We start from the raw sequence: 24,026 nt of genomic DNA on the forward strand, positions 1-24,026 counted from the left end.
ACCCCCACAGACATCATGCCATGCCCCCAGGACGTGCACCACACCCCTGCGGGCAGCGCGCCATGCGTCCAGAATGCGCACTAGCCCTGCCTGCTCTCTGCCCCCCCCCCTGGTGCCAGAGCATGAAGCTCTGCCACTAGGGGAGGGTCTTCTCCCCCCCTGACCCCTACAAGGCAGGGAAAGCCTGTACACAGCTCCTTAGTGCAGCCCCTCCCCTGCCAATGCTGTAGGAGCAAAAAGGCTGCTCGCCCCAACTTAAGAGCTTTCCCCCATGCTCTTTACCTTGACGGTTCCCCGGCGTCTATTCTGCAGGTGTATTTGATGGGTGCCCACTTGCACAAACACCTCTGAGGTCACAGACAAAGATCTGTTGTGCAGCTTCTCGTTCTTAACCTCAACCCTGAAGAAGGGTAAAGATGTGTTAGCCGCACACAGCTCTGCAAATATGTACTTGCAGGTGTCCCAGAAGTCATAATGCCGGCCATCAAATGTAGTGTAGTGGAGATGCCCCGAAGCCCAACAAGTGCCACCCAACAGCTTATGGCACCCATAAACGCCTTTGCGAATGCCACAGAACTCTCCAGGACCACAGGATGAGAGGGTGCACGTGACGGCATGGGTGATGCTATCGCAGCGGCAAAAGCTACTGCAGTTTTCTTCTTGCCAGAAGGTTTCATCAGTCAGGTAGTATCTTCCGCCGTGAGTGCAGCCGCACTGCTGGTGAGGCACACACTCGGTGCCACTCAGCATGAAGCCAGGGTTGCACGGACACCCTTCGACACACCCAGTCCGGCAACGAGAGGGCACAGCTGGGTGGGCGCAAGAAGCAGGGCAGGAAGGTCCACAGAGTTCATAGTGGCTGTTGGCAGGGCAGCGCAACTCTGAAACAAGCACAAACGAAAAGATATTGAGAATGCAAAAGTGCAGCTCCTTCAACACTGTAGAGGAGACCGACTTCCGGGAAGGAGCTAAGCAGGTCGGTTGCAGCTTTCAGAGCTCCTCGAAAGTTGTAATTAAGTGGTGAATAATTGTGACAGAGTTATCTGTTGTTCTTATCTCCACGGACAGAGATAACAAGCATTTACTTCTAGATGCTTGCTATCAAGGAAATAGAGAAATCCTATCAGAAAGATGCATGAACCAGGAGTGAGGAGAAATTACAGCATTTGCCCAAGCACTGCTTATGATAAAAAGGTAAAGGCAAAGGACCCCTAGCAGTTAAGTCCAGTCGCAAACGACTCTGAGGTTGCGGCGCTCATCTTGTTTTACAGGCCAAGGGAGCTGGCGTTTGTCCGCAGACAGCTTTCCAGGTCTTGTGGCTAGCATGGCTAAGCCACTTCTGGTGCAATGGAACACCGAAACCAGAGCAGCGTACGGAGATGCCATTTACCTTCTTGCCGGAGCAGTACCTATTTATCTACTTGCTTTTGAACTGCTAGGTTGGCAGGAGCTGGGACCCAACAACAGGAGCTCACCCCATCGCGCGGATTCGAACCACTGACCTTCTGATCAGCAAGCCCCAGAGGCTCAGTGGTTTACACCACAGCGCCACCCGTGTCCCTACTGCTTATGATACTGGAGATTAATCTCCAGGGAAAAGGCCAGCTGTACCTCCTATCTTTAATTACCTTTGAAACTATTATAAACCACTAAAGTAATTAAAGAAACTTTTCTGCTATCAGTAAATATGTCAAAACTGTAGAAGAGTTGATTGCAATGGGCACTTTTTAATTTTTTTTTTAAAAAAAGGATTGCAGAGCAGACCTCAGTGGTGAACTTTGTTTTGGTGCTGTGGCTTTAGCAGGCACTGATGCTGTTTCTAAAAGTCTTAATTTCTCAGTCCCAACCTCACCCCCCAACCCACCCCCTTATAGGACTGTTGTAAGGATGAGTGAGAAAATGTGATCAAAATTTTCTGAATACACTAAAGCAGTGGTTCTCAAACTCTTTTTTCTCCCTCTGTAAACCAGTTGAAAAAATTGTTGGGGGTCCCAGTGGACCACTTAATAAGCTTTTCTTTCTCGTTTTAGAAATCATAACATAGCTTGTGGTCTTGCCTTTAATTGGCATTTCTTTTCCTTTTTTAAAAAAAGAAGTAAATGGAGGCTTAAAGGGGGCCTTATTAGCTTGTTCAATAATCCAAAGGATCTCAACTGTCAGAAATAATAAATCAATTGCCTGGCCAAACACATATATTCTTGACTGTTCTGCAACCATTTTCTTGTGGGCCACCTGAATAGAGTTCACAGGCCACAGGCTGAGAGCCACTCAGTACTGCTGCTATTGCAGTTCACATGCCAGTCGTCAATCCCTTACCACACCCAGTGATCTCCCTCCAGGACTGAATGGTGGCTCCGTGAATTTGGCACTGCTGGGCGTACGTGGCCAGGACCTCACACAAATTGCTGCCGTTCATGACACACATGTCTTTCACGCAGCTCTCAAAGTGGACCCGAGCCATATCGTGGTCACTGCAGAGTCTAAATGGCCCATCTGGATCGCGGATGATTCCGCAGGAGCTCACAGAGGAGTACCGGTCTAGCAGGTCTTCATCACAGCGTGGCGGAAACCCAACAACTGTGCAGTGGAAAGGTGAGCTGGCCTCCTTCCAGCTATTGCTAAAAGCGACAGCATCCGAGAGCACAGTGCCATTGGGGCTTTTGAAGTCGTCGCTCTGATTCCCATTGAAGTCTCCACTGAGTCCACAGAGCAGTCCAGAATAGGACTTGGGGACAGAAAATGACACATAGTAGGACCAGTCGTAAGAGACAAAGAGGCCAAAATCGGTCTGGATGATGGCAGAGAAGCCACTATAATAGCCATAGATCTTCCCATTTCCGAAGTCGAAAGGCAGCTGGAGGAGGATGCCGTTCAGCTAAATGGAAAGAAAGGCAGGGAGATGTCTTTCTCAGACCATTACGGCTGCATTCACAGTGAATGACAGGCCCAAATCCTTAAGCAGCCTTCATAACAGCCTTTCCCAACTTGGTGACCTCCAGATGTTGATGGACTCCAGCTCCCATCATCCCTGGCCATGCTGACTGAGGCTGATGGGAGTTGGAGTTCAGCAACACGGTCCAGCCACAAGTTCACCCATCACAAGTTCTGGGTGGGGCATGTGGTTTCAGACAACTTAATGGTGTTTTTAAAATGGGAGAAGTATAGAGCTACGTAGAGGAGAGACAGAACAAAATGTTGTAACGATACTTCAGTGCACAGGGAAAACACAACTCAGCCTAGATGGATAAAGGCCATAGCTGCTCCATCTATACATACTTCACATGCAGAAGGTTCCAGTTCAATCCCTTGCATCTCTGAGTAGGGTTGACATCCCGGAAAGCGTCCGCTTGTCACAACAGACCATCCTTCCCAACTCTGACGATCGTCAATCTTTTTGGAAGCCTTCCACCATCCATTACTTTTTTGGTAATGGCAGTAGCTCAGTGTTAGAAGATGCAGAGGACCTCAGGTTCCATCCCCACCATCTTCACCTAGGGCAGTTAGGGACTCCCTACCTGAAACCCTGGAGAGCCACTGCCAATCAGCATGCACAATCAGGCAGGTGGAATAGCAGTCTGACGCATTAAAAGCAGCTTCCAATGTTCCTAGAGGGGAATGGCTCTGTTGCAGCCCAGTCCTTTTCCTCCCATTTCCCAAACAAGTATAGTAGAGGTGCGTGTGATTTGTCTATCAAGGCACTTTTAAAGCTGGTGCAGCATACATTTCTCAAGCCAAATTGTCATTGGATGTAGCCAAGCCTACTTTAATGAGCAAACCACTTTATTGATTTCAATAATAAAAAAAATTACTGATGTGGTTTTCTCTACCCACATTTCTGTCAGATAGATTATGCCGCATATTAGTGGTTGGACCACAGAGTGCTCTCGGGGGATTACTGAACAGCAACCACCGCAACCAATTTAACCCAGAGTTACATTCCTTCCATCACTTAACAAAAGGGTGCAGCACACTCACTTTACATATTAAGCAAGCCAGTAAGTTATTACGGACTGAATAAGCCATAGAGGAAGCCCTCACACTGGAAGCCCAAGGTGCATCCCACTAGAGAACTCTTGAACAATGAGCTCCACATTACAGTCGTACCTTGGAAGTTGAACAGAATCCATTCTGGAAGTCTGTTAGACTTCCAAAACATTCAAAAACCAATGTGTGGCTTCTGATTGGCTTCAGGAAGCTCCTACAGCCAATCGGAAGCTGCGGAAGCACCATTGGACGCTCAGCTTCTAAAAATAGTTCGCAAACACTCACTTCTAGGTTTGCAGCGTTCAGGAGCCAAAACGTTCAAGAACTAAGCTGTTCGAAAACCAAGGTATGGTTGTATATACATATATATATTTTTCTGATTAATAAGCAAGTAAACATTTCAGATGTGGATGTAATACCTTCTGAAGGTTTTACTATCGCACCATTTCTCACTGCCAAACCTTGGCATCATCAGAATTTGCTGGTTTACTACATCCTAGCAAAGATACAATAAAAAGCTAGTTTCAGGTGCTTCCCCCCCCCCAAAAAAAAATATTTATGGGTACTCTCATTTTCCTACTCATATTGAAATACTGCCCCTCAATGAGGCCAAACTTAGATTCACACAATGTTTAGGGGTATGCAAACCCCTGCATCCCCCCAGAAGAAAAGCACTGGCTAGATCCAAAGTAAGACTAGTAAGTAAGATATTGTACCTGCCAAATAAGCGCCACTGGCTTAAGTTGCAATATGAATTCAAAAGTATAGGTGACAACCATTTGTAGCAAAGGGTAATTCACATGCAGGAGGAAAGTTCTATGTGTGCATCGCCTGCTGATTCGGGAACCACACTTGCAGGAGACCCAGGACGGACACCAGCCCTTGGACTGCACAATATTTGTATAGAAAGGCAGTGGCTAATTCAGAAAGATGCTGGAGGTGTAATGCTGAAACCAACTTATCCTTTTTTAAATGGCTGGTTTTATTTATATGTTGTAAAAAAAAAAAAAGTAGGTTAAATGACTTTTACTTATAATCTTAATGTGCATTTTGTTTTCTGTAAACTGCTTATAAGAATACGGACAGTGAAAATCCAGAGAGAAAAATTGTTGAGTTTTTTGTTTTGTGCCAAAGTTGTTGATTTTTTTCTTTTTCTTTTTTTGGCAAAATAACAAAAAATGACGCTTTTGAGCTACTTTTAAGGAAAATCAGTGAAAACGACACTACCGACATGGCTTGTCATATGTCCGGAATTTCCCTGACATTTTACCACCTGGACACTGCTGTCAAATGCAGTATTCAGGATGTACCTGGGAAGTTCCGGATGAATTGCAACCCTACGATTAACTAGTATACAAATCCCATCAGATAAATAAAACACACAGTTAAGAACATGCATGCCATTGAGTGTGATGACAGGGATCCAGGTCTGCATCTGCATTCAGCCCGTGTTCCTCCTCCTCTGCCAAGCCTGCTCAAGTGATTGTGCACCCAACCATTGAGATCCTTCTCTGCCATGCAACAGAAAATAACGCCAGGTGGAACCAGGCATAGAAAGAATATGAACAAGGTCCTTACCTGCACTTTGCCATACTGACCAGCCGCTATGGCAATGTGCTCCCCATAGACGTCTATCTCCACCAGACGTGTCCATGTTGCGGCCAAGGAGCCCCGGTGTTCATTCTCCACTTTTATGGCAAAGTAAGGGAGGGCTCCCTGGGGGGCACAGTACTTGCTCAGCGTGTATTTGCACGTTCCCTCGTAGTCAAATGCGACCCCATCAAAAGTGACGTAATGGGGGTCCCCAAACACCCAGGAGTTGCCAAAGGTCGCTGGGTAACAGCCCAGCACGCCGCTCACAACTTTGCACGTTTCCAGAGCTCCACAGGCATGCTTCTGGCACTCCATGGGGTGGGAAGGGCGCCTACAGGAGCATTTCTGGCTGCAGGTATCTGTCAGGATCACGTCATCTCCCAGCTGGTAATACCGGCCGTTCAGAGTGCAGCCGCAATGGTCCAGGGGCACACAAGCTCCTCCGCTAAGAATGTAGCCTCTGTTGCAAAAGCAGCCCTCCCTGCAAGTAGGGGACAGGGAAGAAAGGCAATTCAGTTCACATTTAGAGGCAGGAGTGTCAGGTTGGCACCACAACCCTGGGAGCCCAGGGCCGTGAGTGCCATGTAGCATGCATGGCCTGGCACCAAAATTTGTGGGTGCCCAGCCCCTTCATGGGGAATTTTGTGGGTCCTCAGGCACCCAGGGCCCCAAGGAGTTGGCACCCATTATCTAGAGGCAAGTCCACCTAATTCGAACTATCCAAACCGAAATTCCTGTGAATTTTGCACTGCAGTTTTCCAGCCAATAATGTGTACAGAAATGCATATGCTTCTTTATGATTTCCAATTTTATACATTTCAATAATTTTACAATCATTTTAATATTGCAAAACGTGACTTCTTTCCCCCTCTTTCTGTGATTCCTTAAATTTAGTTTTAATATTTTCTGCATATCCAAATTAACTTAATTTGCTCACTTATTCATCTACTTTAAGTGTATACTCTTATAAAACTGCAGGTTATTACAATCATCCTGGCAGTTTGCCTGTAAATATTCAATAAGCCATTTCCATTTGTTTATAGAAAGTTTGTTATCTTGATTTCTTATATGTCCGGTAAGTTTTGCCATTTCTGCATATTCAGTAAGTTTTTGTATCCATTCTTCTTTTGCTGGGACTTCTTCTTCTTTTTTCCATTTTTGGGCATATGCTTAGGTAAAGTGTGTATAAAAATGCATATATTTGTGAAAATAAGATACAAAAATGCATTTTATTAGGGGAACTGCTTTGCAAAATTCTGTCTATTGGGGGAAATTGCACACAAATATGTGTCGATTGGAAGAAATTTGCAATAAAATGCTGATGGATTCTCTTGAGGACTTAAAAAAAATGCAAACTAAGAATGTAGAGTATGTGATTGGAAAACTGAAAAACTAAGAGAAACCAAAACTGATGTATTTTCCTGTCCTTACCTGCAAGGCTCGTTGCAATAAAGTGGGGCTGTGGAATCCAAGCAGCTGGCTGGGCAGGCAGTAGAGCAAGGCTCGTAATGACTGTTCTCTGGACAAGTTATTCCTGATGGAGAAAGAATATATGAAGAGGGGTAGAGGAAATCAGTGCCTGGAGAGGAGTGCAAACATACATACTCTGCTACGCCCAACTTTTCATAAAGTTGTGCTGCACCATTCAAACACCAATTTATGCCTTTACCAACTCTCTGCAAGCTAAAGAAGGTCACTTCACCCTACTGAATAGCATGGCTGGGCTTGAAAAGAAAATTAGGTTCCTGAATCATGCAAATAGTACCTGAGTTGATACCAGGGTTTCCCAAACTTTGGTCACCAGCTGCTTTTGAACTCCAAATCCCATCTTCCCTAGCTAGCAGGACCAGTGGTCAGAGATGATGAGAATTGTAGTCCAAAAAGAGCCAGGAGACTCAAATTTAGGAAACCCTGGACTAGACACACACACACACACACACACACCTGTTCACCTGAGGAAACCATGGGCTGCCTTCTTCCGGCCCTTTCTCATAAGATAGCAATGGGAAACCTATGGCCTCCCAGATGTTGTTGAACCCAAAGTCCCTCCAGCCCCTAGAGAGGCTGCCTTTAGCTGCTAGGCCTCAGGCTCCCTACCCCACCAGGCCGTCCTCACAACAAGCCCGGGCTGGAAAACAGGGGCTCATAGGTGATTGTCGCCACCATTATTATTGTTGACTCACGACAAAATGAATCCGATCTCCACTGCCCAACTGTGGCATTTGCTGCTTGACAACGTCCAGCATAAATATGGAGAAATTCACACAGTACCGTCCGATTGCCCCCAGATTTGCAAAGATCATACGTGCAGCTTTCCATAAAGCTGGAGAGAGGCAGAGCCTTTGCACAGTTTGCAAAAGGACCTGGAGATTCCTTCAGGATCCCACAGTACTCTGGGCTGGAAAAAAGAGCCAATTCGGTTGAAGGGCAGCTTGGCAACTCTTGGGTGTTCCCACACTGGTCCTCCGCAGAGTGCACCTGCCAGCTTTTAGCAAACAGAGCTGCTGATGCCGCGAGGGATCTGTTTGGAGTCGAGAAATCATCAGCGGGGTTTTCATTCAGGGTTCCACAGAGGCCACAGGTGGCATTATGGTAGCTGGCAGGAACAGCAACCTCCACATGTTGACTCCCCTTGTAGGAAATTTCCACCCCCAGATCAGTGGCTATCATAGTTGAGAATCCACTCTGATGCACTCGGACCTTGCCACCAAGGAGGGTCACAGGAAGAAGGCTCTTGATTCCATTGATCTAGAAGGGGGTTCAGCAGAATAAAGCAGAGTTAAAAGCCATAGCTTAGCTCTTGCCTAGACTGTACTTAAGAAAGTGATGCTGGCCCCACATGATAACAGTTCTAGATAGATCTGAGATCTATCCAGACAGACACTTGAGATCTGAACTCAGGGAATTATGGACACTATTATGTTCCTGTATCTGTTCCATAATCAGCTGCAAAGAAAGCAGGATCATAGCTCAGTGTGAAGGACTCATAGGCTAGTTCAGGGGTAGAGAATCTGTTTTGCCTGCAGAAAGTCACACAGGTTCAAATCTTTGGCATCTCCATGTTAAAAGAACTAGGTAGCAGGTGATTTGAAGACCCCCTGCCTGAGATCCTGCAGAACTACAGCCAATACTATCAGTCTGGCCTTTCTCATTGTGAAAGGACCATAGCTTAGTGGTAGACCATCTGCTTTGCGTGCAGAAGGTCACCGGTTCAATCCCTGGCATCTCCAGGTACCTGAGGAGCTGCTGCCAGCTAGGGTGGACCAGAGGTGTGGAACCATCAGGCTGCAGACCAAAGGAGAGAAGGGAAAATATTTCCTCACCACTGCAGGAACCGTTTCCACCCCAGCTGCTTGTTATAAAAAACTGAGTTGTTTTTTTTTAAAAAAAACAACAACAACTATTTCCTCCCCAACCCTATTTCCTTATGTGTTGTGTCTTTAAAACTGAGGTCAAGGACTGTCTTACTACTGGTTCTTGTATGTCACTCAGGGTGTCTTTTCAGCTAGTGAAGGGGTGAAGAAAACTGGCCATCCATGGTCAATGTTCTGAGATGATGGGAGCTGCAAAACTACAGATTCCCCACCCTTGAGTGAAAGTGAATAAATAAGGGAAGTGAGTAAATAAGGGAAGAAGAGCAGAGGGAAATCTGAAGAGTTTAGGATTTATCTTGGCTGTTGAATTCAAAGCACTTACCATGACATGCCCAGCAGAGTTGGCTATTACAGCAATGTCCTGTCCGTAGACCATCATGCGCAAGTGCTCTATCTGTGACACTTCTGGGGTTTCCCCTGAAATCCCTGCTTCCACCCGATAATACTCCAGGCTGCGGTTGTGTGAGGGTGCACACATCTGAGACAGCACATAAACACAGTTGCCTTGGAACTGGTACAGTCGGCCATCAAAGGTGGTGTAGTGCCGCCCACCCAAGACGTGGCAGGTGGCCTTATGGGTGGGCCGGCACACATGGTACCAGGAATTCGGCTGGCAAATCTCATCTGCAGAGCACCCGCTGGCCTGGCATGTCACCCTGGGATCTTCAGACGTGCACTGGCACTTCTCCTCGCAAGTTGATTCAGTCCAGAAGGTGGCACTGACTGGCAGGAAATTAGCTATCAAGACAGAATGCAAGTCATAAGCAACTTAAGTGACCAGAAGGGCTCGTGCCAATAGCTTGCGCGAGAGCATTCTGGTTTCATTATAGTCACATTACAAACCCAACTGAAGCAATAGCTATTGCAAACCTCACAGGTGAGGTTAAAACAGCACATATTAGTCAAAGCAGGAAAGAGATGCTAAAATTTAACGGCAGTAAGATGCATATACAGTGGTGCCTCGGGTTACAGATGCTTCAGGTTACAGACGCTTCAGGTTACAGACTCCGCTAACCCAGAAATAGTACAGTCATACCTCTGTTCCGGAGCCCCGTTCGCAACATGAGCAGAACGTAACCCACGTCTGCGCGTGCGCAAGTCGCAATTTGCAGCTTTTGTACATGTGTTTGACGTCATTTTGCGCGTCTGCACATGCGTGCGAGGCAAAACTCGGAAGTAACCCTTTCCGGTACTTCCGGGTCGCCGCAGGGCGCAACCTGAAACCGCGCAACCTGAAGCAAACGTAACAAGAGGTATGACTGTACCTCGGGTTAAGAACTTTGCTTCAGGAAGTGAACAGAAATCATGCGGCGGCAGTGCAGTGGCAGCAGGAGGCCCCTTTAGCTAAAGTGGTACCTCAGGTTAAAAACAGTTTCAGGTTAAGAACGGACCTCCAGAATGAATTACGTTCCTAACCCGAGGGACCACTGTACAGAAATCTGCCTTATACAAGGTCCACTAGACAAGGCTCTCCAAGACATTTCCCCCTTCATCTGGCCACTTCACCGAAGATGTGAAGCATCAGCTGTACCGCCAAGCAATGGCCCTTCTCTTATGGCAGAGGTGGGGAACCTCCAACCCACAGGTCAAATTAGGCCTGCTCATTTGGCTCCCAAGGCAGTTGGGGGCAAGTCAAGGAACACCCATCTGTCCTACACCTGATGCCATATATGATTTCAGGTGTGTGACAGGTAAAGACATGAAAGGACCAATGACTGTTAGGAGACACTGCCCAACAGCTGATTGGTAGCATATGCAAAGCCCTGATCAGCTGACTGTCCATGTGGGCATAAATGGGTCACCCAACATTCTGACATTGGGTGATTGATAGCTGGGCAGCATCATCCATGGCAGGGAGGTAAGGATCTGGCCCATTATCTGGATCCACTTCCCCTTCCCTAGGTCTTACTCAGTTGTCATGCTGCTGTCAGCTTGGCTACCAACAGGTGGTGTTGCATATCACAGCATGGTGGGCACACATCTGAGAGCTGTGAGGCCATCACAGCAGTGTTGGAGTACAAGGACAAGGGACGCAAAGGAGGGAGACAGAGGTAGGTGGGCAGGTCACGAAATAGGATTAGGCAACTCCCCAGCTACCATCCTGCTCTGCCACCACCTGCCATTTCCCTCTTCCTTGTCCTCCGCCACTGATCTGAAACAGCATCCTTGGAGTGAAGCAGGCAGTATAAGAAGGAGCAGTGGGAGGAGGTCTGAGCGAGGTGGGTGAATTTGGTGGGAGGACAGGGTTTGGTGGGTGTGGAGCTGGTAGCAAAGCAGATATTCTATCCCTTATGACCCTTCCCAAGATTTTAGAAGAATTTGATCTGGATCCTTCATAGTTCTTCTTATATTCTTAATGAGTAGCGATCAACGTACCTTTGTAAACACAGCCATTTGGCACTGCAAAGACATCCACCTCAAAGACCCAGCGCCCAGGGTCCATGATGTTACTTGTGGAGCTGACATTAATGATGCTTGGAGTCCAAGATCCAGGGATGTTGAAGTAGTTGTTAGCATCTCCATTGTTAAATCCAGCCTGGAAGAGAGAAATGGAACATGAGCAAAGGATGAGAGTTCTGCTCATGTGTCTCCAGAATACATGGCTTGCTAGGTAACACTTCACTTCCTCCTGCTGAACTGGATCAACCAGATCATCTACCTTCATCAACCTGGTGCCCTCTAGACATTTTGAACAACTACTTCCTTTCAGCATGTAACCAGAGGTGGGACTTACCTGAGCAGGTGTGCCCTCCAAGCCGGTGTGAGCATCTCCACCACTTGCCTGCCCTGATATCCACTGGATGTCCTGATAGTTCAGTATAACGAAAGACAGTTTACCATTGGAGGTTAAAACAGCCTGGAATGTGTTCACCTATACAAAACAGGTGCCAAATGTGGGATATATCAGTCTCATATAACCAACATGCTTAACTCTAATTAATGCATTAAGGGGTTAAGGTAAAGGTAGAAGGTCAAATGACCCCTGGACCATCAAAGGCAACTGCGGGGTGCAACACTCATCTCGCTTCAGACCAAGGGATCTGGCATTTGTCCACAGACAGCTTTCTGGGTCATGTGGCCAGCATGACTAATCCGCTTCTGGCACAATGGAACACCATGACGGAAGCCATAGAGCACGGAAGTGTCATTTACCTTCTCACCACAGTGGTACCTATTTATCTGCTTGCAGTGGTATGCTTTCAAACTGCTAGGCTCACCCTGTTCGCAGATTTGAACTGCCAACCTTCCGATCGGCATGCCCAAGAGGCTCAGTGGTTTAGACCACAGCACCACCCACGTCCCTGCTATTAAGGGGTTAAGATCACAGAGTAAGCAGTCCTGCCAGGCTTAGCTGGGACCCACACTGGAAGGAAAGGTTACCAAACTCTTTATTCTTTTTCTTTCACCATGTGAATCCTTTAAGTAAGGTTGTCTAAGCTGAATGCTCCAAGCTTAGACCACATGGCTTTAGCAAGCCATCTTTAGATAATTTAGAAGTATTAACCACTTTTTGAAACTAAGTTGTGCTGCCTGTCTTTTCTAGCTGTTGTATGGAAAAGCTCATGAATCTGACCGTCAAAGAGTTTGTAAATAAACTATTTTTAACTTTTCAAACGTGTAGTCTCTTTTTATGCTAAGTGGGAAACTTTAAAAGAAACTTAGAAGGGGATATTTTAAATATCAAATGGCCTATATTTCCACACATTAGTTTGGTGCATGTTTTGTGATTTTAAATCTGCTGGGACTCTCTCACCAAAGAACACTTGCCCCAAACCTGGATCTAGGAATCCAGGGAATTCGCCTTTTATTCTCTAACCAAATTACTAAAAACCAACACCAAATGCATGATCAATGGGTAATATCAGCATCCTCTTCCCTACAGCAATTATACAATGACTGGTTGTCTCCCATATCCATATGCTTCACACTTTTTCCTGGATAATGTGGAATAGCATCAGCAACAAAACTCGGTTCCCAGAGCACAGTTTCTGTGAGGCCACAGCTCAGTGTTAGAGCTTGCGTTTTGCATGCAGAAGGTCCCAGGTTCAATCCCTGTTATATAAAGGTAGAATAATGCAACTGGAATGTAGATGGGTACAGCTTGCCTTTCAGTGGTCAGTTCCCTCTTCTGAAGTTCCCTAATTTACACATGTATAAGAGACAGGGGAGCCTCCATAGTGTAAATCAGGCATAGGCAAACTCCGGCCTTCCAGATGTTTGGGACTACAATTCCCATCATCCCTGACCACTGGTCCTGTTAGCTAGGGATGATGGGAACTGTAGTCCCAAACATCTGGAGGGCTGGAGTTTGCCTATGCCTGGCGTAAATCCACCTTCCTGGATTGTGAGGTATGTATTGTTTATAGCTTCTCTGACCACTTCCAGACAACCCGTTTATTGAGCAATTACCCTGGTTTGTTTGCAGGGAGGTTAGGCAATGTTGGCTAATCAATGAGCAGCCAGTCTCATTTGTTTGCGTGGATACAGGAAGATGTTGCATCAAAGCAGCAGTTATCTCACACCCACACTGCCCACTGCATTGTCCAGTCACTTTCCTTATCACAAAAGGTCCAATATTCTGGGGAAGCGGATTTCTTGCACAATACCTCCCCATCAACTACAATTGCACAACCAGAGTTTTGCTGGTATGTGGTTGAATCCCAAACCATAAACAGTGCATTGCGGAAGCACCCTATGATTGATTAGGAATGGTTTGCTGCATGTACATGAGAAAAACAAACATGAATTCAAAAATCAAAAGCATTCATTGCATTTGTTCGCCCCTTAAGGGTGTACCATTGAATTCACATGGACATTTTTTTAATGTGCACACGAGTGGGAGTGGCATCTTCCTCCTTTATTCCAGTAGATATTGTTTGCTTTTAGACTGCGGTTAACTGGACAGAAAGCAATGAGCCGTCTGCTTACAGTTCCCTTGATTTTGTCAGCTGGTAGAACTATTACTCTGCTCTGTAATCTGGTCACGGTGTCCCAAGGCTTTAAAATTCTTAACCAGGCATTTAATCAGGATTTATTGCGACTTTTATGGCACATTAAATACATGCCAGGTTACAGTTAAACACAAGTAAATGGAGGAAGTTAAGCAGGGCCCAGGGTGCAATGGGAGAAAACAGCTTTTATTTTCACCAGATGAAGACAGTGTTCTCAATGAAACCATTCCTTCCCACCTCTCTTCTTGTAATATTTTTTCTGCTTTTTCCCTTTTTTAAATAAAACCTTAGTATAGGCTGTAGCTGGGTGCTCTGGAGAGAGTATTACTGCAGAGTTCAAATCAGGAAAGGTTTGAGCAAGAATAGCCAGTGTGGAGTCTTCCAGATGTTGCATGGCCAATGGTCAGGGATTATGGGAGTTGTAGTCTAGTAACATCTGGCAGGAGCCCCTTTGGTAACCCCTGGGTTTGCAGCTGCTTGAACCAAAGTTTGAGATATATTCATTGGCCATCTGAAGTTCACAGCAGATGGTGACACTAATGGTGTAAATGCAATCAATGTTCATCCATTTTGTTGCATCAATAGCAGCTGTAGGAAAGCCTGTACAGCCATTATATTTGCTTCATATTGGATCCATGGAAGTGACTAGTTTAGGGCCAAACTAGAAGGGATATTAATTGTGGAAATGCAATCAACACACTTTTTTTTGTTCTGTAAGTAGCAGCTGCAGGGGAGACTAGGATGACCAGGTGCAAAAATGGGACAGGGCTCCTGCACCTTTGATAGTCATGTCAAAAAACAGATTTCAGCAGGTGCATCTGCTGAAATTCCCTTGGACTCAACTATTAAAGGTGTAGGAGCCCTGTCTTTGTCTGCGTCTGGCAGCCCTAGGGAAGACCAAGCAGGGGCATGAGTAATTCTCTCTCCCTCCCTGCTGTGGTCCTGGCAAATATCACAACACTGGACATGTTATTTGCATTTCCAGCCAAGTCTCAATTGGCACCACTAGCACATTCCCTTGAAATGCAAATAGCAGTTACAAATAGAATTTGGCAGGGAGAGAAAGAGTTAAATTTCTCCTTCTTCAGTCCCCTTGGTCCAGAAGTCTGCCCCACAGCTGCTATTTGCATACCAGTGAACTGTACTCAGGCAGCCAGTGTTGTTGTGTATACAGCTGTTTCTGGTGTGTGAGTGAAATGCCGTCATGAAGAAATTATCAAAGAATCGTACCTTGGAGGACAGGGATCCATAGAAAGCCACTCGGTCCCAAGTGGCTATGAAGGCCCAGGTAGCCGTGAACTTTTCACTTGGGAAGTAAGTGTTGATGTCATCTGTGACTCTCTGCAGGAGCTGCTTTTCTTGGCTCTGCCTGTAGTAGACCTCGCCAGTGATGCGGTTATCGACATCAGCCCAAAAGGGAGCAACAAAGGCCCGTCCATCCGTCAAGGGGAAAGGATCAGGAGTGAACTGGCTGACTGGCTTACCAAATGACACCACTCCATTATTGTTCACCTGGGGGGGGGGGCAGGCAAAAGGTCCAATCCGTAATCTTAACATAAAATCCCAAAACATTCTAACTGGATCCACATTTGCACCCAAGATTCACAGACAGAAAGACTGGGGGAGGCTATTTTGCTGAATATTGTTTAGGGGAGAAGGGGAATTCTCCAATAGTTCAGGAGCAGCTTGAAAAATGAGCATTCTAAAACCTGTCAGAAAATTATTTTCTGGGAAATTTCAGGTCAGCCTCAGAGGAAGTCCTGAGAATAAAATGACAGTCTCTTTAAAAAACCAATGTACCTGAGTGATCAGGTGAAAAAGAAGACAGGGCCCTCACACTTTTGATAGTTGTATAGCTGCTCTTCTGTAAGACTCTTAAAGGAGTCCTGGGTTGTTGCAAGGTGTCAGTGGCCCATCTGCCACTGTGTAGACCAGGGATGAGGAAGCTGAGCTCCTCCAGGTGCTGTTGGGCTCCAGACCCCAAGCCAACTTGGTCAGGGATGATGGCAGTTGCAGCAGCGGCTGGATAGCCAATGTGATGCTATGCAAATGTTGCCAGACTACAGCCCCCATCACCCCCAGCCAACATGGCTAGTGGTCAGGGATGATGGGAGTTACAGGTCACCAAGATCTGAAAAGCACGACATTGCCTACCCCTGCTCTGGGGTATCACAGGCTGGTTTTGCCTCCTAGACAGTTGGGGAGATCTCCAGAGAGCTTTCTGCTGTAAATGGAAAGGGCTACAGAGGGTCGTGAGAGCCATCAGAGTGATACTTACATAAAGAGACTGATACCTCCTGGTGTAAAAGTAGAAGCTCTCAGAGATGGGGATCTGAGGAGATGCCCCGTCATCTGCCTTTGGGGTGGTTCTGTCCTGGTGTTTGGGTCCATAAGGGTAGAGCAGTTCATCTGAAGTGAATCGGGAAAGAAATCGTGAGTAATAGTAGGGAGGAGTGTTGTGAATACTACCATGCAGCTTCCAGAAAGAAAATTGCAGTTTATTTTAATATTTCAGAATAGTGGCCATGGGGAAAAGAGGGCAGGGAAGACCTCCCAGTTTCAGAGACTGGGAGAAGAAAGGAAAGCTGGGAGGGTCCACCACTTTCTGTGTGAGAGAAGGGTTGCTTAAGAGCTGCATTTATGAGAGGACTCTGTATTTTCTTCTCCCCCCTCTCCCATTCCTGTTTTTATTAGATTAGTTTCTTTCATCTTATTGTATTATGAAAAAGCTTTAATAAAATCTTGGGGGGGGGGGGAGATCTCACAAAAGTGTGACCACATCTTCAACTCAGTGCATATTAGTTGAGCCCAGTGCAAAGAAAATAAAACACTTCAATGTTAATTGAGGCCTGTTAATAGTTGCATAGAAAAGAGAGCCTGCCATGTGCCCAAGGTCTGAAGCAACTCTTTTATGATGTGCTAAAACAACTAGAATGTAAAGCAATTAGAGGGCATCATGTTGGGGGAGGCTTTGGAGTACTTGAATTCAACTTACCTGCCTCAGCTACTTCTCCCAACAATAGCCCCTGCAGTGCTAGAATTAGAAGCAAGTTAATCAATGGAATTAGCAAGAGCTCTGGCATCTGCTGAACATCTCTAGCGCTATCCCTTTAACTCCAGGCTGCACCCATTCATCTAGAGGTCATGCACCATGCCTGACCTGCATGCCTATCTTTGATTCAAGAGTTGTGACATTACCAGGCCCTGTCTCAATGACATCAACACATCATTAAACCCACTACTTGAGTCTCAGGCTTTGGGCTGCGAAAGATCTGATAGCTTCCTTTCCTACATACAGGGATGCTCTAAGATTTGAGCTTAGGACCTATCATGCGTTATGCTAGAATCATCCCCTTAGACCAGTGGTGGGGAACCTGCAGTCTGTGGCCCTAATTATGCCCATCAAGCCTCTACATTTGGGACAGGAGGTTGTTTTAGGCAAGCCATGCCCACCCGTCCTATACCTGACATATACAACATCAGGTTCGGGGCAGGTAAATATGTGGATGAACCAGAAGGGGGTTTGTAGGCACTGCCATACAGCTGATTGGCAACATCTGCAAAGCCCTGCACAAACCCTGTGCTTTGCAAGCCCCAACAATCAGCTGATCCCCAGGGCTTTCCAAGAACAAGTCACCTGATGGGTTACTTGCTAGTCAGATACACTTCTTCCCATCTGCCTATGGCCAACAAGCCAAGGAAATCTCCATTGCTTGGTATTCCTTGCTTCTGAATAGGGAAGCCTTATTCATGGCTGGTAGCACCTCTAAAAGCAGATAAATTACCCCACAATGGCTAATACTGAGCTATAGTCAGAGGCTTTTTGCATTGGCTCTCTGACTCTTTGGGTACGCCTGGGGGGCATTTTTTTTTGAAGAAGACATACTTACCCAGTGCTAGTTCTGTGAACAGTAGGAGGTGTGGTCTCATTATTCTTAGCCCCTCCTTCACTTTTTATAACATGAACTGGGTTGGTGACCTAATAATTAATAAGTTAATTTGCATTTTTGCTTTGTTCTTGTTTGTACTTTAAAATAGTTCAATGGTGAACGTGTCTTTTAAATAGCAAACACCCACCCCCTTAACCAAAACCCTGGGGTACACTTTGAAAATATAGCATAAGAATACACAGCCAGCAGTGTAAAGCATAGGATGTGGTTTAACATAGATCAACCAAAAGATATGGATGGGTGCAGAAGGTAATGATTGTTTTTTCTTATTCCTATCAATAAAATAGTACTAGCCAGTTATAAATGAGTCTTTGTGATTCTTTTAGCTAATCACATTTTGTTGGTCAATTTCTCTGTTAGGGCCAGTTGCCAAACTCTCTCGAGTCAATTGAGTAAGGATGCCCCATTCTGGCGTTATATTGTAAAAGTTACTTTGAATACATTAATTTAGACTGCAATCCTCTGGCCATTTTCCTAGGAGTAAGCGGAACTGAACACTGTGGGGCTTAACTCTGAGTTGGACTGTGCATTATTTTATATGCTCAGGCTTTAATCCGAATCTTACTTGATTACTCATAGAAGTTTTACAGTGTGCCTACTCAGAGGTAAGTCCCATTGCACTCAATAGGGCTTCAAATCAGATATCAGAAATTATAGTAACAATTAAAGCAATAGGGACGTAAACTATGGTTGGCACAAACCAGAGCTGAGTGTGATTTGTTTTATTTAAAATATTTAAATATTTAAAATATTTAAAATATCGATATGCCCCTCTTTCCACCTGACAAGAAGCCTCCAAAATGCCTATTGTATTCTTTGCATGAAACCCTTTCTTTAGAATAAACTCTAGCAAACATCAGGCCTGAGGCAAAGCCCTCCAGAAACCCATGTCCCCAGCAATCTCAGTCTCTACAATTTTGTGAACTGGACCTCTTGTTATTGCATTTTTCTAATCTCACCTTTCTGCAAGGAGCTCAGGGAGGTGTGTGTAGTTGCCCTTGCTTTATTCTCCCAGCAGCCCTGCAAGGAAGGTAAATCTAGGGGCCACCAGGTGACTCTCATGAGTGAATGGGGTGCTGCCTCGAATGGTGCTTGCAGGTGGGGGCTTAGTATTGCAAGTTATTCAGCATTCATCCTGATTTGCTTGTCTGCAGTGGTCAGACTGTGTCCAGTTCATTGAGCATTATTGAGCTTGAGTTGTTTGTGGGTTGGTTATATGACAATGAGCATTCATCCTCGTTTGTTTGTGGGGTGTTTGCATGTTTTCCTGCTAATCGGCTGTCCACCCCACACATTTTTATCCATTTCCTCATTACTTTCCAAAGAGCAAAAAGTCTGGGTTTTTTTGTTTTTTAAAAGTCATTTTGTTGAGCTAGGGCAGGGGTCAGCAAACGTTTTCAGCAGGGGGCCGGTCCCTCAGACCTTGTGGGGTGTCAGACTATATTTTGGAAAAAATAAAAAAATGAATGAATTCCTATACCCCACAAATAACCCAGAGATGCATTTTAAATAAAAGCACACATTCCACTCATGTAAAAACACCAGGCAGTCCCCCCCCCCCCAATAACCCAGAGATGCATTTTAAATGAAAGGACACATTCTACTCATGTAAAAACATGCTGATTCCTGGACGGTCCGCGGGCCGGATTTAGAAGGCGATTGGGCCGGATCCAGCCCCCGGGCCTTAGTTTGCCTACCCATGAGCTAGGGCAACAGAGTGCTTTAATCCACTTTATAAGTACAACAGAGTGCTTTAATCCACTTTATAAGTACAAACCTAAACTTTCAGTAGGCGCTTGTATTCCTCCCACACGATACTAATAGTCTAGAGGCAATCTAGGTCATTCAAATATTGCCAATGAGTCATTCACAACCGTTTTAAAACTTAGCAGATTTTCTGCTGGAAATGGAGATGTTGGCTGGCGTTCTGATGCCAATGATGTCGTGTGGATGCTCTGAAAAACCTGCATCCACGAAGAGCCCTGATCAAACAATAAACACAACCCTGGAGGCACCCTCCAGATCCAACACTCTAACCACTACACAACATTGCTCCTGGTTAAAAACAGATAAAGCAGAAGACTTTGTATGACCATGTTTGTTTGTTTTTTGCAAGCAAGTTGGAGAATTCCACCACCTTCTACCCCAAAAGTGAAACTCTTACCAGCCTCCCATTCGTGTTTGCAGAGCAATCCTTCAGAACGCTTGAGTCACACTGATCCCTGTTGCCCGTATGGTCTATAGCTCAGTGGGGGTTTTATACATGATCTCCCAGTAGGTGCAGCTCGGAACAAATCCTGCACACTTTAATAGGAATGAATAGATTCATTTGTCAACCCAACCTGTCTTGGGGTATTTAGACAGGGATATATTGTCCTATGGTCAGCTTCCCCTAATGTTACCAAGCCCAATCGCTGGCAGTCTCAGGGTATAAATATCAAACTGGGCAGTTTTTTTAAAAAAAAATAAAACAATCCCAATGCCCTTGGCAAGGAGAAAGGGCAATAATACTGAATTGGGTAGGGAACTGGAGGTAGGCAACAGTACCAAGAAACAAGTGCACAATTATTTTTGTAGCAAGAAAATGTTTTCAGCTTGAGGGCCAAATTATTTATTATTATTATTATTATTATTATTATTATTATTATTATTAATACCCTGCCCATCTGACTGGGTTTCCCCAGCCACTCTGGGCGACTCGCCAAAAAATATTAAAAACACTATAAATCATCAAACATTAAGAACTTCCCTAAACAGGGCTGCCTTCAGATGTCTTCTAAACGTCCGATAGTTGTTTATCTCCTTGACGTCTGATGGGAGGGTGTTCCATAGGGCAGGCGCTACTACCTAGAAGGTCCTCTGCCTGGTCCCTTGTAACCTCACTTCTCACAGTGAGGGAACCACCAGAAGGCCCTCGGAGCTGGACCTCAGTGTCCGGGCTGGATGATGGAGGTGGAGACACTCCTTCAGGTATACTGGGCTGAGGCCGTTTAGGGCTTTAAAGGTCAACACTTTGACTTGTGCTCAGAAACGTACCGGGAGCCAATGTAAGTCTTTTGGGACCGGTGTTATGTGGTCTCAGCAGCCACTCCCAGTCACCAGTCTAGCTGCCGCATTCTGTTCTGGACAATCTTTTGGGGGCCACATGCCACTGGTGGGCAGGGTCAGAGGCAAAAGTGGGCGGAGCAACTAATCTGAATTTTCGCTTTGTACCTTTGTTGCTTTAGACTAGTTTCTACTTACCTTCCTGGCAAGTCATAAGTATTATTATTGTGCACAGGCGAGAGGCAAATAAGTTGGCAGGGAAGGGGAGGTCTGCACTCAAGTGTGCAGCAGAAGAGGAGGAGGAGTTTGGATTTGATTTCCCGCCTTTCAGTCCCTTTAAGGAGTCTCAAAGCGGCTAACATTCTCCTTTCCCTTCCTCCCCCACAACAAACACTCTGTGAGGTGAGTGGGGCTGAGAGACTTCAGAGAAGTGTGACTGGCCCAAGGTCACCCAGCAGCTGCATGTGGAGGAGCGGGGAATCGAACCCGGTTCACCAGATTACGAGACTACCGTAATATTTTGCTCAAGTTGGTGCTGATGACAGGCAGATTGTCTCCCGTAGCTGGACTGGGTTGTGTGAGTGCTTGGCTGGGGTGAAAATTTGGGGTATTTGGTGTGAGGTAAAAGCCACTTAGAGGCTGGTGTCAGCAACACCATCTCTTCAGAAACTGCTGCCAAACACATTTAAGCAACCACAATATAGGTATCATTATTCCCTTATGTGCATAATATCCCTTTAATAAACCTACAATCTCTGCATGAAGTTCATCCTGTCTCTAGAGTTGCTGTTCATCTCACTTAGCCTTCTATATCAGCTGTCAGGAGGTGGGTTAAAAAAACCAAACAGATTCTGAGTGAATTGACAGCAGCAGAAAATTAAAAGCTGCACAAACACCTAAACATCTGTATATACAAACGAGGCTGAGGGAACCCATATCCCTAGCACTGTTTTCAATGTTGTTGTAATTTTAAATTGCCGTAGCCCACCCTGGGAGCTTGTGGTGAAGAAAGGTAGGTAAGAAACAACAGTTTTAAACTATTTAAATTTAATGTTCAGATTTTGACTGGGCAAACCAGCAAATTCCAAACATATGTGAATGCAGGGTATAGAACTCTTGCTCAATGAGTGTTGCTGTTAAAAGGGAAGAGAAAGAGTTCTGGAGATTTCCCTCCTGCTTAATATCTCATATTGCTGCTGAAAGGTGCAGAACTGAATTCAAGACTGGAAAAATAAGAAGCCCAGAGATCTGAAATGGATCGGTCCTTCCATTCCTAGCTTCAACTTGCACAGCATCCATGCAGCAATGGCCTTTGGATTTCTAAATCTGATGCTGGGTTTGACCTGGGGATTTTACAGCTGAACATCAAGTAGAGATCAACAGTTGTAGTGTTTTTCCTGGCATGGAGACCAAGCTTCACCTGTTTAATTTCTGAGTTTGGGATGAAGTTCAATCACAAGTGGAATGCTGGTGTGTGTGTGTGTGGAGTTGACTAGCTTCTTAGAGAAAAATGTAATAAAAATCTTGCATAGCTGATCAAAGGCTTGGGCATACCAAGGTAGGTTCCTTCTTCTAATGTGGGGTTTGCATTAGGGTCATCATTCTCCTGCCTTACAGAGTACAGGACTCTGTTTGATGGAATCCTCTGTCTGAAGGTCTGTCTGGTCCAAATCTGGATAATATCAGTTTTCCTCTGTGTTGGACTAGGAATTGTATTCATGTACGTTTTTATGTATCGTTAAATTGTTTAATGGTGTTTTATGGGAAGTTATTCACAAATAAGACAATGAATGACTCTCTCCCTCTCTCTATTGTTAAACAATCTATGGGTTTTTAAACTGCATGTAGGGGTTATTGTTTTTGTTACTGTGTTATGCGTTTGGGTGTTTTTTACATTGCAAGCTGCACTGTGATCACTGGATGAAAGGCAGTATAGAAATTCAAGTTGTTGTTGTTGTTGTTGTTGTTGATTCTATCCTGTGAGGTAGGTTAGGTTGCTTGTTGGTGACTGGCCAAAGATTCATGGCTTAGTGGGGATTTGAATCCTGGTCTTCAGGACGCTATTCCAACACTCCAACCAAATGGGCTGTCCTTTAAGGGCATGCCTGCACAACTCTGAATGATACAAGAGCTTTGCTGATCAGGACTCTGGCAAGCCAATCTCATCACCCACAGACCTCCACAATGGCAGCATCCAGCCTGGGTTCTCCAGGCAGACTGGGCACAAATTTATTGGCTCTTGGAAAGGGCAAGAAGGGAGAGAAAGAGTACAGTTAACCATTAACAGGCAGTGGGCCTCTGATCCTTTTCCCCAGGCGGATGTGTCACCTCACTCTTCCTACAGTGCCATTGTTCTCACCCAGCTGTGGGGCCTCAGCGTATGTCAGGTCCCATTATTCTGCCACTGCATTATACTGCTGCTTCCATGAAAGAAAGAAAAGAGACCCATTAATCATCCAGAGCTGGGAGATGGAGTGACCTCCACATCCATCCTGGGCCAGGTGGGCGGCCTTAGCGCTGGGAAGCTCTTGGGGAGAAAAAGCAATTAAGTGGATTTGGGGAGAGCAATTAGGTGCGCGTGGGGGCCTGCTGCAGGCAGGAACCCAAACAAGGTACTTAGGAGGAGATTGGTCCAAGAGATTGATTGGTTTATGTGGTGGATTTAGGGAACTTGAGAGTCTGGACTTAATGGTCTTACAGGGAACCCTCTCTAGATGATAATGGGTTTGAAAGGCAGTGGAGGATGATTCAGTAGGGTGACTGAGACACCCTACTCACGGCTGCAGCAAATGCTCCTGTGAGCCATTTTTTTAGTCCTTTTACTGGACTTTCGGCTCTTTGACATCCTCTTCAAGCTCTGGGGAGGGTGTCCTCACGAGCCACAATGACTTTCCAGTTCCTTCCTGCCATTTCAGGTGGGGGGGGGGTGTCTGTCTAATGGCTTGGAAGTATCTAAATGAGACAGTGTGACTTCTTACTCTCTTGGAATTTGTTTAGTAGGACCAGTTCTAGGGTGACTTCTAATACTTGCTTAGTTATTTTGCATATTTCTTGTATGACTTATGTCCAGAAGAGTTGGATTTTGGGACATTCCTACCAAATGGGGAGGTATGTGCCTGTGGAGGTGC

The 24,026-nt window shown here is 45.6% G+C and overlaps 1 protein-coding gene across 1 annotated transcript in view; it reads right to left on the minus strand.

The window, feature by feature from the left end:
* LOC310683546 (IgGFc-binding protein-like) overlaps positions 1 to 7,542 on the minus strand; it is a gene marked incomplete at its 5' end in the record, with an annotated part of 38,429 nt that extends 30,887 nt beyond the window's left edge. Inside the window, 5 exons of the mRNA XM_083453478.1 lie at positions 283 to 881; positions 2,317 to 2,875; positions 5,563 to 6,058; positions 7,009 to 7,111; positions 7,530 to 7,542. Of these exons, the coding sequence (XP_083309604.1) occupies positions 283 to 881; positions 2,317 to 2,875; positions 5,563 to 6,058; positions 7,009 to 7,111; positions 7,530 to 7,542 (1,770 nt within the window). The remainder of the gene's footprint in view (positions 1 to 282; positions 882 to 2,316; positions 2,876 to 5,562; positions 6,059 to 7,008; positions 7,112 to 7,529) is intronic.
* Between the last annotated feature and the right edge of the window lie 16,484 nt (positions 7,543 to 24,026).

Source organism: Podarcis tiliguerta (genome assembly GCF_965153285.1).
Source record: "Podarcis tiliguerta genome assembly, chromosome: 8".
In the NCBI taxonomy this organism is placed as follows: domain Eukaryota; kingdom Metazoa; phylum Chordata; class Lepidosauria; order Squamata; family Lacertidae; genus Podarcis; species Podarcis tiliguerta.